Below are 12,892 nucleotides of genomic sequence, written 5' to 3' on the forward strand. Positions count from 1 at the left end.
TTACTTGGGCCTTAGAGGAAGGCAGGAGGAGGAGATGAAGAGGGAAAGGATTCCACCTGGGAGGGACAACAGGAGAAAATGCTCAGAGCCAAGAGATGGAGCGTCTTATTGATGAAACAGAAGTCACTGCGCTGAAGAATGTCGGGAGCAAAAGGGCGTCAGCTGAGAAGGACTTGAGAACCATCTGCATGGATGTCAACTAAACCCGTGGGATCCGATGAGATCGCCAAGTAAAGGAGAAGAGAGAAGAAGAGGGCCCAGGACAGAATAGGACGACACCCAACGGCTACTGAGTGTGATCTGAATGAGGCTCCAGCAAAGGAGACTGAGGAGGGGTCAGAGAGGGAGGAAGAGAACCAGGAAATAGCGGGAAAAGGAAACCAATTACATTGAAAGAATTATCTAAATATTTTTTTAAAAATAAGTTATGGGCCCCTGATGAATAACTCTTATTGTAAATAATGGCCCATCCACTACAGTCATCAGGTTGTTTAGGGAATTCCTGAGTTGGGTCAGGGAATCCTCTGATCCACCTCCCCCTTATATTTGCAAAAATACAGTGAGGCAGAAATCTAACCTTTTTTTTTTCTCAAAAATAAGTCGATAATAGCTTTCTAGAAATAATACAATTAGATACCTAGTGCTAGAATCAGTACTGCAGAACACTAGCCTTCTTGGTTAATAGGCTCATAGAGAGCGAGAAGGGATCAAGTCCTGTCCGGAGGTCATCAAGTCTAACCTCTTACTACATAAGGAATATATAGGAAACTGAGGCCCAGAGATGTAGTCATCTGCTCCAGGAAACAGTTCAGTGGCAGAGCAAAGGTTCGGGATTAATGCTACTGGACAGTCTCTCAGAAGAGAAATTAGAGTAACTACTGACATCTGTGTTACTTGTTATAATTCGGAAGCAATTTATACCCACTCTCTCGTTGGATTCTTACGACAACTCTGTGACAACCCCGTAACAACCCTAAGCAAAGGTTACTGACTTTTTTCCGTCTAGAGCTGTTATTTCATCTGTGCAGGGAGCGCTAGATGATGAAACTACCTCCACCAATATAATTCTGTAGTTGCCCCATGCAAATCTCCAAGGACAGGAATTACTGTCTCTTCTTTACAAAAAGGAAACAGACTCACAAATGAAGGAACTTGTCTAAGGTCACAAGGCTAGCAGGGGACAAAACCTGGATTGAAATCTAGATCCTTTCCTCTGCACTGTACTCTCAACTGTGCAAAAGAAAGAAGTCTATCCAGTATTTCTACCTCCAAGGAAGGAGACATAGGAAAGAGCAACATACCTAATATGATATATTCAAAACTATATTTGAGTCACCTTCAAATATTCCAAATTTCCAGGCCCACACCTTTCAGACTGTCTAACTTTACAAACACCCACAAGACTATTTATCCAAGAACAGGAAGCTAAAATTAACGGCAGTTCTTGCCCAACCGACCCCTCATCAAAAAGCTCATCAGGACCCGGGAGAGGCTTTTCTGAAAAACTAGGACTCCAGCGTGTCAGGTTAAGTTTCTTTTGGGGACATTTTTATTAAACCAATATTTAGATGCAAACTATGTTATAAGAGAGTGCTCTCACTTTGGGATCTTCCTCTTAATGCCTGTGCTCCAAGCTAACAAAAGCTAATCCCAACAATCACTAACATTTCGAGGCACTCTCCATTGACTACATAGTCTCTCCTGCCAGGTGTATTTCTTCACTGTCCCCTAAAACTCACCCACTGATTCTCAGCCCCAAGTCTTTTGCTCCTGCTGTGACTCTTCCCAGAATGCCTTCTATCCTTAAAATCAGAGAGCCTCTGAGTGGAAAGAGACATCAGAAATCATCTGTCCAGCCTGTATTTGAAAAGGAATTCCCTCTACAACATCCCCAAGTAGTTACTTGAGCTCTACTTGAAAACTATGTTCTAAGACAGCACTTTTTACTTTCCACAGTAATATCAAATTATAATCAAATCAAAATTGCCTCTGTAACTTTTCATGCACTGTTCCTAGTACTGCTTTCTAAGGCCAAGGAGAACAAGTCTAATCATACTTCCATAAAACTGTCTCCCAAATATTGAAAGACAGTGATCACATTTCACCTAAGTCTGGTCTACTTAAAGTCAAATATCTCTAGTTCATTTGACCAATCGACGCATGGTATGATCTGGAGTCCTCTCACCCTCCCGGATGTCCTCCCCTTCAAATTACAGTCCCCAAAAAGTAACCAACTACCAAGATTCATTAAAAATTCTAGGTGTAAAGTGGCATGTGTAAAAATTATGTTTAACAGTATCCTTTGGATGGGAATGAGAGACCAGTCTTTCATATTAGTCTTAACTCCAGAAGAAAATGAAACTGTACACCTAACAAAGAAATTTGGAAACAAAACCTTTATGTTCATTCAGAGAGAGATGGTCATGAACTAAAGAGAAAACATGAGTTTGGGAACCAATGATGCAAATACTCAATTCCAGAAAACCCATTTGTATCTGACAAAAACGTTCTTTTAACAATGAGATCTCTTTGAAAACATTAAACAGAATCAATATAAAGGCAGTACTCTATGCGCAAAAGCATCAAAAAATCAAGGCCTGAGAATACTGATTTTTATATATTTATTTTTTAAAGGCCAACACGTATTTAGACAACTTAAATATAGTTCCAACAGAAATACTCCGACAAAAGCAGCAACGGTCTCATAATGTGTTCTCACATTCAGACACTCGCTGGGATCATCCGAGTTCTCTGTGTAAAAAAAAGAAAAGTTAAAAACGAAAAATTTTCAGTAAATTTAGAATAATATAACATTAGATTCCGACAGAGCCTGAGTTAAGCATTAGTAATAAGCCATAAATTTATATTCTGCTTGGTCATAAGAGCTGAGTTTTATATAGTCCTTTGATATTTACAAAGTGCTTTATATACATTCTGATATGATCCTTACAACCCTGTGAAGCAAGTACTTCCTATATTATCCCCAATTTATAGCTTAAAAAAGGCTCTGAGATATTAAAAATGATTTGTCCATGCTAAAAGTACTAGTGTCAGAGGTGATATTTGAACCCATATCTCTCCTGACTCCAACTCAGAACTCTTACCTTCCTAATCTAGGTTAACAAAGAGAACAGGGATTTTTTTTGGTTTTTTATTCCCCACATCTAGTACATTCCCTTGTACACAGCAAATGTTCAACAACGTTTACTGAATTTAATGTAATTATTAGCATCACCAAAGCTAGAATTTAATACTTCTCTAACCTTAATAGAATATTGACATCAGAAGAGACCTTATAGATCATCTAGTCCAACTCCCCAATTTTACCAACATGGTAGCTGATATCCAAGAAGGGAAAATAACTTGCCCAAGATCCTATCTCTAGCTAGGGTTAAAGTCAAGACTAGAACCCAGGGCTCCCAATTCCTAGCCAAGGGCTCCTCCCATAATATTCTGCTGGTGAAAATGCACAACGGACATTTACATTTCTTCCAGTCAGACTCTGGTTTTATGTGGAAAGGTGCATATAGACTGATTATATGGAAAACCATCTTTTATAGAAGATAAATTACTTACTTGATTTAAAAAAAAACTTCAGTGGTACACATCTTTCTTATCTGCAATGTAATCTACAATCTCTTGTGGACACATTAACTTTTCAGCATCTATGTCAGGAATTTCAAACCCTGAGAATGAAAAAAAATGCAACATTACTGTGCTATAAGAAATTATTGTATGAGATAAATACAGAGAAGCATGGAAAGGTCTACATGAACTGATGCAAAGTGGGGTAAACAAAGTGAAGGAAACAATACACACAATAACTATAACATGTAAACAGAAAGAATAATCACACAGCAAAAAATTAAAAGTACGTATAACAAAATTATAAAGAACAAGCATGTCTTGACCGAAGAGATGAGAAGACACTGTCTACAGGTGTTACCTATTGCCCATGTTTTTGGTCTTTTCAATATATTGGTTAGTTGTGTTGATTTTTTTTTTCCTCCTTAAAAAATAATATTTGTTATATGGGATGACTGAAGGAAGTATCCTGGGACTAATTATAATGATGTAAGAAACTGAAGACATCAATAAAAACTTATTTTACAAAGAATGCTCTTAACTGATGAACTCTAAGTGCAAACTGAAGCATACTTTTTTTCACTTTATATTTCTTGCTTTTTATTGTTTTTGGTAGTATGGCTAATATGGAAATGTTTTACATGACTTCACATGTATAACTGATAGACTGCTTGCCTTCTCAATGGGTGGGGAGGAGCAGGAGTGAGAATTCAGAACTCAAAATTTTAAGGTGCTAGGTACTGTGAATTTATCTGCCTCTACAATTACTGAACCTCCCCCTGCTCTCATATACCATCTTTAGTTCTCAAGGGCACAAATTCCACACTCAACCAGGCCATAGTCACCTGATCATTAAAGTCCCTTAACTGGTATTATATAAACTATGTGCACTCTTGGGGTTCAATTAATGCCTAAGTGACTCACTATAAATACTTCCAGGAAAGAGCAGCATGGTATATTCAAACCCTCAGTTGATAATTTTGTCATTTTCTGGGTTTACCTGACAATACAAATAATAAATCAAACATGTAGATAATACATTACAGTATATGGATTTATTACCAAATTCATCTTCCATGGCCATTATAATTTCTACTTGGTCCAAACTATCCAAGCCCAGGTCTTTCATAAAGTGGGAAGATACTGAAAGCTGAGGAAAATGAAAACCAAAATATAATTAGTATGGAATTCAGCTTGTAAGAATGTTTGTTTCCTAAGGGAACCAACCAAGGACATAGTTTTCCTGCATCAAAAAAATGGGTACCATGTGTCAATCACTATGTAAAATACACTCCAGACCAGCACTGTTGTTTCAATGTAGCATCATTGATACTTTATAACTAAATCCTACTATAATTTTATGAAACCCAAGGGTAACATTGTTCAGCTAATCACCAAGGACCTGAATTGGGCAACAGGAGTTAGCAGCTGTGTCCCAATGATGTTAACCCCTAACCACCAATCTGCTTTAACTTTGCTCCTGATTACTCTTGGATACACCATTTTGCAAAAAGTCATGATTTTGCAAATAATACTGAATATGTTGTTACTTAAAGGTGTAAAGAGGAAATTTGGTTTCTGATATCCTGACACCAACCTCACTGCCACTAAGAAGTCATATCCTAAGTGACAATCATTTTCCTCAGTTACAGTGGCAGGTCTGCAGACTAAAGAACCTTCAAATTCAAAATGTTTCTCATAACTACGACCTTTGGCTTAGTCATTAAAACAGTCAACACACCAAGGGACAATTTCCCCAAATATATCAATTACCTTTTCTGGATCAATCTTATCATATAGTTTCAAGACGTAGAGGACACGGTCCTTAATGCTCTCCAGTGTCAGAGGGGGCAAGTCACTATATTGGCGGCTCAGCTGTAGGAATATCCCTGAAACCTAGAACAAGGTAAAAAGCACAGCAAACTCATTTAATAGTACCTCTGAAATAAAACACTGGAAACTCACAAACGCATGGCTCTCTTTCACAAATGTGTTAGGGCTTTATTTTAGAATCCCATGTCATGTACCTGTGAAGAGATTTACAAATAGTATCAAGTAGACACACTAATAATGATTTACATGTCTAGTGATTTAAGTTTATAATGCATATTCCTCACAAGCATCTTATAAGGTAGAGTAGTACAAGTATTATCAAGCCCCAACTTGTAGAGAAAGAATCAGCACAGAGGTTAATATCACATTGGATATTGGAATCCTTTAAACAATACTAAAATCGGGCAGCTAGGTGGCACAACAGATAGAGCACAGGCCCTGGAGTCTGGAGGACCTGAGTTCAAATTTGACTTCAGGCACTTACTAGCTGTATGACCCTTGGCAAGTCACCCCAATTGCCTCCCAAAAACAAACAAAAAAATTAAAATAAAAAAATCAGAGTTGAATAGGGAGCTCATAAATCATCCAAATATCAGACCCAACTAAACAATGAAAACAACACTTTTACTACCAAAGGTCACCATTTTCTTATTTCCCATGAACTTTTTTTTTTTAAGTTACAGTCCCTTGTCTCCATGTCTTACTTACAATTCCCATTCCTGGCTTTCCCTGCTTTGAAGAGACTAATTCTTCCACCACCCTCATACTCTGAGCTAAAAAAGAGGGCAGAATGGCGGGCAGTAAAGAATTCAAATATCTTTTTGATACCAATATTCTACCAATGAGAAGGGCTGCCAAGGTCAAATAAATCATTATCAAAGGGCCAGGCTGCTGATGACAAGCCTCTCTGAACTTAACTAGACCGGTCTTCCAAAAGCTGACTTAGTCTATTACAATCTGCACAAGAAAAACCAAGCAGATGAAGAATGTTCACCGTCCACAAGCTGACATGCAATAAGATGGACAATGTATAGCACTCATCCATCACTATATTTAAACTGCTTTAGATACTCTAAACGGACAAGTTGGGCCCAAAATAGAATAATTTCATGGGAGTACTGCTCTGCAGAATAGTCCTGACTTAGGAAACACAGCCACTACCTTCATTAAAAATCAAATTCTAGGGGCAGCTAGGTGGCACAGTGGATAGAGCACTGGCCCTGAAGTCAGGAGGACCTGAGTTCAAATCCGGCCGCAGACCAAACACCTGACACTTACTAGCTGTGTGACCCTGGGCAAGTCACTTAACCCCAACTGCCTTAAAAAAAAAATTCTGCCTCCTTTTTACTTTAAAAAAAAGTTATGACAACCATTCATACTGGTATTTGCCTTAATACAATGATACGTCACTGCTGTCACAGATCGATTACTACCTAACTAGATTTCAGGGACGATGCACAACATTCATACAAACATTTATTAAACATCTGCTACAAAAATAATAACAGCTCATATTTCTATAGCACTTCACAAAGTATATTCCTCACAACAACCTGTGAAGCAGAGAGAACAAGTATTATGATCTTCATTTTACAAAGAAGGAAAATGAGTTAAGTGACTTGCCCTTGATCCCATGATCAGTTAAGCAGGAGAGTCGGTACCTGAACACAGGTCTTTTGACTCCCTGCTGTGTACAAATTATGCTATAGCCCGAGTAAGACAAGAAGCTGTACATGTTTCCATTAACGTTCATATAAAGGAGGCCCACCACATGCAGGTGGTGGTGCTAAAGTTCATTTGTTTGTAGTTTAGAACACACTTTCCCACAGAAATGCAATAAATGGTGGCTGGCCTAGACTAACTGAAAAAGGACTACTTACCCACTAGCTGAAGTACAAACTATCTATGATGAAAAACTATAAAACAAGATGACACAAATCCTGAAGATTTGCTGCATCCTCTTGGTTTCTGGTTGGGGCCTGATACCTGAGGTCCTAGTTCTCTATTCCACATCCTGGCAACAAAAAGCCTGGTACATGGGCATCTGATAGTTAAAGAGTGGTCCAGATGGTTTAATGATGAAGCTGTACCTCCACATACAACTGGCAGTAAGTTCTAAGGCAAGGAAGTCTCCAAATCTAATCTTTGGGAAGCCAGAGCTACAGTCCAATTCTCCCGCAGTGGTAAAGGAGGGTCCTGGGACAGAAGCTTTGGTGTTAGCAGCAGCTCTCATCTACTCGAGTCACTGGTAATGATGGTTTTCTCATGTGGTTCAGTGACAAAGTAAAAGGGATGGTCCACCTCCCTTGCCTCTTTTTTCTCATCAAAGTTCCACAGTATCTGGGACCTATGTGACGCAAGCACCTGCAGTCTTCTCTCTCCTGGACTGGCTTTGTTATTTCAGTTTCTGCCTAGTACTAATTCTTCAGTGCATGCGGTTCGCTTTTGCTGTGTCACAGTATGTAACTCTTATTGTAGCTCCATGATACTTGTTTTTTCTCTTGTTGCTTCCGATATTTTCTCCTTAACCTGAGAGCTTTGAAACTTGGCTATAATATTCCTGTAAGTTTCCCTCCTGGGATTTCTTTCAGGTAGTGATCAATGGATTTTTTCCACTTCTGCTCTGCCTTCTTGTTATAGAACTTCAGGGCAATTTTCCTTGATAATTTTTTGTAATATTGTATCAAAATTCTTTTTTTTTATCACAATTTTCAGGCAATTTGACTGTTCTTATATTATTTCTCCTCAATCTGTTTTCCAGATTAGTTTTCTGATGAGATATTTCACATTATCTTCTATTTTTTCATCGTTTTGATTTTGTTTTATTATTTCTTAGTGTCTTAGATGTCTCATCATTAGCTTCCCTCTGCCCAAATCCAATTTTCAAAGAATTATTTTCTTCCGTAAGTTTCTGAGTCTCTATTTCAACTTGGTTGACCTTCTTTTTGTAATTTTCTTGGATTTCTCTTACTTGATTTTTAAAGTCCTTTTTGTGCTGGGGACCATTTGATGTTTCTCATTGAAAAAGGAGTAGCTTTTTAAGTTCCATTATCTTTCTCAGAATATGAACCCAGATCTTCTGTTTCCTCATAGTAGCTATCTATGGTTGGGTTCTCTCTCCTTTGCTTACTCATTTTTACTTTTTTATTTTATTTTTAGCAGCTATTAATGTAACCAAGTTCTAGTCCCAAAGTATGGGGAATGATGCCCCAAGCCTCAAGTCTTTCTTACGGTTACTTTCTGTCTCCTAAGCCATGACTAGAGCCTGTGGGCTCTCTGGTGGTTCTAAACTACAGCGGTCCTCTCTGCCCTAGAACTGAAACCAGGGACTGTGTTCTCTTGCAAGCGCTCACAGCCAGCAGGATCCCTGCTGCTCCTGAACTCACCAGGTGCGCGCTAGCTCCTTCTCCCTACAACCACAGCACAGGATCAGTCTGGTCAGCACAGCTGTGCTGCACATCCCTCAAGAATGGTCTCCTCCTCAGCCAGAAGACCCACCTCCCCAACACTGCCCTCGAGATTAAAGTTTCTAAGGCCAAGGCTGCCTCCCAACCCCAGCTGCCCCCAGGGCTTGTCCTTTGCAGATTCAGCAAAGTTGGCCCGGCAACGTTTTCACTTTAGTCAGACTGAACCTCTGCCCCAGGAGGTCAGGTCTTTCCTGGGATCTCCTTAGGTAGTCTTAGGAGAACAACTGATTTACCCTGACTTTTGTTTATTTCCACTGCTTTACGTTCCCTGTGAGGCAAAGTTCTGTCTTTTTCTGTGGAGGAAATTTGGAGATCTGACCTAGTCAGCCACCTTCCCAGAATCCTCCTTTCTAGTTTCAATTTTAAGTGTACTACTATCGTTTTCCTGAAAAAGGCATCTGACACTTAGCTATCATAATTAGAGTTGTCGCTTAGCTCACAAATTAAAGAAGGAAAAAGAAGAGAGAATGTTAAGAGAATCTGAAAGAAGGTAGGGGTCAAAGAAAAGAGAAAAAGAACAGAAGACAGGGTAGGGGATTTTGGTGCACTGCTGGGCCTGCAAGTCAGGAAGACCTAGTTCAAATCCAGGCTAAGACATTAGCTGTGTGACCTGGGCAAGTCACTTAACCTCTTTGCCTCAGTCTCCTCATCTGTAAAATGGGGATAACAGCACCTACCTTGCAAGGTTGCTGTGAGGATCAATCTGTAAAATGCTTAGTACAGTGTCAGTTACACAGTAGGTACAACATAAATGCTTATTCTCTTCTTCCTTCCCTTGAATTGCCAGCTTCTTTTAAAACTGCAACTATTTCGATGGAAATCCTTTATAAATGCATTATATTTTTTCCTGTATTCTTAAATAGAATGCAATGAACAAAACTCAACCTTCTGACAATCACTTAGGATCATTACAGTAAAAGAATATCATACTATAATACAATGATGCTATAAGAGATGATCAAGTAAGCGTCCGATAGTCTGCTCTCTGGCTCCTACTTTTTTGAGTTCCTATTTGTTTTTTATAGTTTCCAGTGGGTTTGCTTTCAGTTACTGTCAGCTGCCACTTCTCCCTATTTATCAGTGTTCCTGAATTCCATTAGCAATTCCTCTATGCTGCTGCCCAGTAAGAAGTCAGATTATCAAGATTATTAGTTATGCCCAAAAAAAGAGTTAAAACCATATCTGCGTATGGAGTGAGAAGCCCTGTATTGAGTAAAATGGGCTTGATGAAATCTATTGTGGTTGATCAAATACTTTGTCTGCCACCTCCTTCATTTTTGGCCCTGTTATGAATAGCCAAGAATGATGAATCTTCAATCAAATTCAAAATGTATGTTTTTTACTAAAATACTGCTTGTCAAAGAAAATGCATATCCACAACATGCAAACCCCTTAAAAAAAAACAAACAATTTTGAAGTGTCACTGATGTTGTCATTTTTATAACTTAGCTTGGCAAAATTATTCCCCAGATCTGTGGTTCACAGAAAGGCTTGGAAATGATCTGCAATAATTTCAAAGTAATTTAAATTAGCATTGAAACAAATCATTTGCTGAAAATAAAAAATTATTCAGGCAAATCACTGTTGTAAAATGTAGATGTGTACTTTTTTTAGATATATATCTTTTCAGAAAAAAACTAAAATTTAATTTTGGCTCTATCACTACTTATCACTACTTACTTTCGCTATTTACATGGACTAACTCTATGTCATGTTAAAACAGTTGGACTAAATGACTTTCAAGGTCATTGAGCTTTAGCAGACTATAATTTGAGTTGATATGGGTATGTGTTCATCATACACTAAATGAAAATATACTTTTTGCAGGAAAAAAATTGTGACTAGTAATTTAAATCAATTTAATTTGAATCAAATCCATCCTATGACCAATCCAACCTAACTGGAGAGTTCTCTGAAGAACCTTCAATATTAATTCATGTGGAACTGCCCCTAGACATCTCCAAAATCTATGAGAAATATTTTCTAAGAATATATGGTCACAGTTACTGTTTAAGAACAAATTATATTGTTACTTAGATGTTCACCAACAAGTGGTACTGATAACCCAAAGTTTCTTTGGAAAACACTGCTAGACATAGCAACATATCAATTATTAGAATAGGGACAACTCATAGTTTCAAATTATCTAGATTCAAGCTGTAGCAGTAAGTGTCCCAGTAACACAATTACTCCACCAACTGTCATTTTTCCTGTACCATCCTGGGATTATTGTAGCATTTTGAACTTCAATCAACAGTAGTACAATAGAATAGAAAAACAATAGCCTCAGGGTCAGGGCAAATGAGTTCTAGTCTGCCACTGACTAGTAGTATAATCTTGGCCAAATTATTTCCCTTCTCTGTACCTCAGTTTCCCCATTTATAAAATGAGTTCATATTATTTGATTTCTAAACCATCCTTTCTCTCTAACATTCTAAAAGACCTAAAGTTTTTAACACAATTGTCCCTAAACTAACGAGTGTTCCTGGAGTCAAGCTAACCTGCTTTAACCACAGGTTGAAGCTTTTTATCTTACCTGAGGTATAATATCACTATGTTATCTAAACTATAAAAGAAGAAATTTGATGGTCCGAAGAAATCCCCTTTCATGGACCAACTTTCTCCAGCAGCCTATCCCAATCATCACACCTAGAGTACATCCAGGTCCTCACGTATCTGAAAGCCAGAAAGCAGGAAAACAATTACCCTTCCCCTTCCATTTCCCCCAAATTTAAATCCTTTCAGGTCAGCCTAGGGTGCCCCTTTACCTTCGAGGTTAAAAGAGGAAAGCCCTGGATTGTAAATCTCCCCAAAGAACTGCAAACCTGGAAATGCCCTTGGAGCTCCCCTTGTTTTACAGGCAGGAAAAATGAGTTCCAGGGAAGGCAAATGACTCGAATAAAGTCACCCCGGGGCAGCGAGGACAAAACTCTCCTGACTCCCAAGGGCTGGTTCTCAATGCCCTAGACCAGCAGTTATCCTACCTCCCCTTCAACACCACCTACACTTATTGCGTGATCGTGGACAAACCACTTCGATGAAATCCTCCAACTATGCCAAAGGATCGAAGTGGGAAATCCCTCCCAGTAAACAGATCTTGGCCCATTCACGCCTGACCATGGCGGGAGGGGACGGTTGTCCATGTCCTCCTCGTCAGTTCGACACCCAAAGTTTTGGGGGCCTTCCTCTAAATCTCTCGACACTGAAAAGGCAGATGATCAAAATAAAAACAGGAACCACCTTGCACTACTCAGCGTGCGCCCGGCTACAGAGAGGAACGTACTCAGTGTGAGTGATCGGCATCACCTGGATCCGAGACGACCACACGTGTCCTCTTCCCTGCCCTCCCTCCGGAGCCCGCGGGGGTCAAGGCAGGCCGGCGCCCCGGGGCAGGGGTTCCGGGCTGCGGCTCGGCCGCTGCAAGGAGCCTGGGGAGTACTCTGACCTTCGCAGGCCTTTGAAACCCGAGCCAGCCCGGGCTGGGAGGCAAAGGCCCGGTCCATCTGCGGCCCGGCCAGACCCGTCTGCGAAGCCCTCCCCCATGGCCCCCGGGCCCGGCCAGGCTGTGACCCCTGCGGGCCGGCCAAAGTCACCGCCGCCCGCCCACCCCGCTCCGCCTCCCTCACCTGCATGTGTGCAGCGGCCGGAACCGCCGCCACCGCCCTCCTCCGCCGCCCCGCCGCCGCGCACGGGACCGAGCCGAGCGGCCGGACCAGGGCGAGCGCGAGTCCCCGGGGCCGGGACGGCGGCGCCAAGGCCGCGGGCAGGCGGCGGACACAAGCAGAGAGGACACGAGCCGCCATGGCTACGCCGACCCAGAATGCAAAGCGCCCTTCGCCGTAAGCCCCGCCTCCCTCCTTCAGGAAGGAGCAACGAGAAGAAGAGGCCAGAGCTGCTATCGCGGAGGCCCTTTAGAATCAGCGTCCCCTGGTGGCTAGAGAAAGGGAGACCGTTCTCTGGATGACAGGAATGGGAAGAGGGGATAGCGAAGCCTGGGGCATCCCTTC

At 40.6% G+C, this 12,892-nt stretch overlaps 1 protein-coding gene across 1 annotated transcript; it reads right to left on the reverse strand.

Annotated features, from left to right (window-relative positions):
- Positions 1-2,604: 2,604 nt before the first annotated feature.
- On the reverse strand, positions 2,605-12,703 carry NDUFAB1 (NADH:ubiquinone oxidoreductase subunit AB1). The gene is made up of 5 exons (XM_027859774.1): positions 12,512-12,703; positions 5,359-5,481; positions 4,648-4,735; positions 3,577-3,686; positions 2,605-2,751 (listed from the first exon to the last, which is right to left on the reverse strand). Exons 1-4 carry the CDS (start codon positions 12,686-12,688, stop codon positions 3,595-3,597), a joined length of 480 nt encoding a protein of 159 aa, XP_027715575.1. The 5' UTR covers positions 12,689-12,703; the 3' UTR covers positions 2,605-2,751; positions 3,577-3,594.
- Positions 12,704-12,892: the final 189 nt, after the last annotated feature.

Source organism: Vombatus ursinus, unplaced genomic scaffold, assembly GCF_900497805.2.
Source record: "Vombatus ursinus unplaced genomic scaffold, bare-nosed wombat genome assembly UNPS02014171.1, whole genome shotgun sequence".
In the NCBI taxonomy this organism is placed as follows: Eukaryota; Metazoa; Chordata; class Mammalia; order Diprotodontia; family Vombatidae; genus Vombatus; species Vombatus ursinus.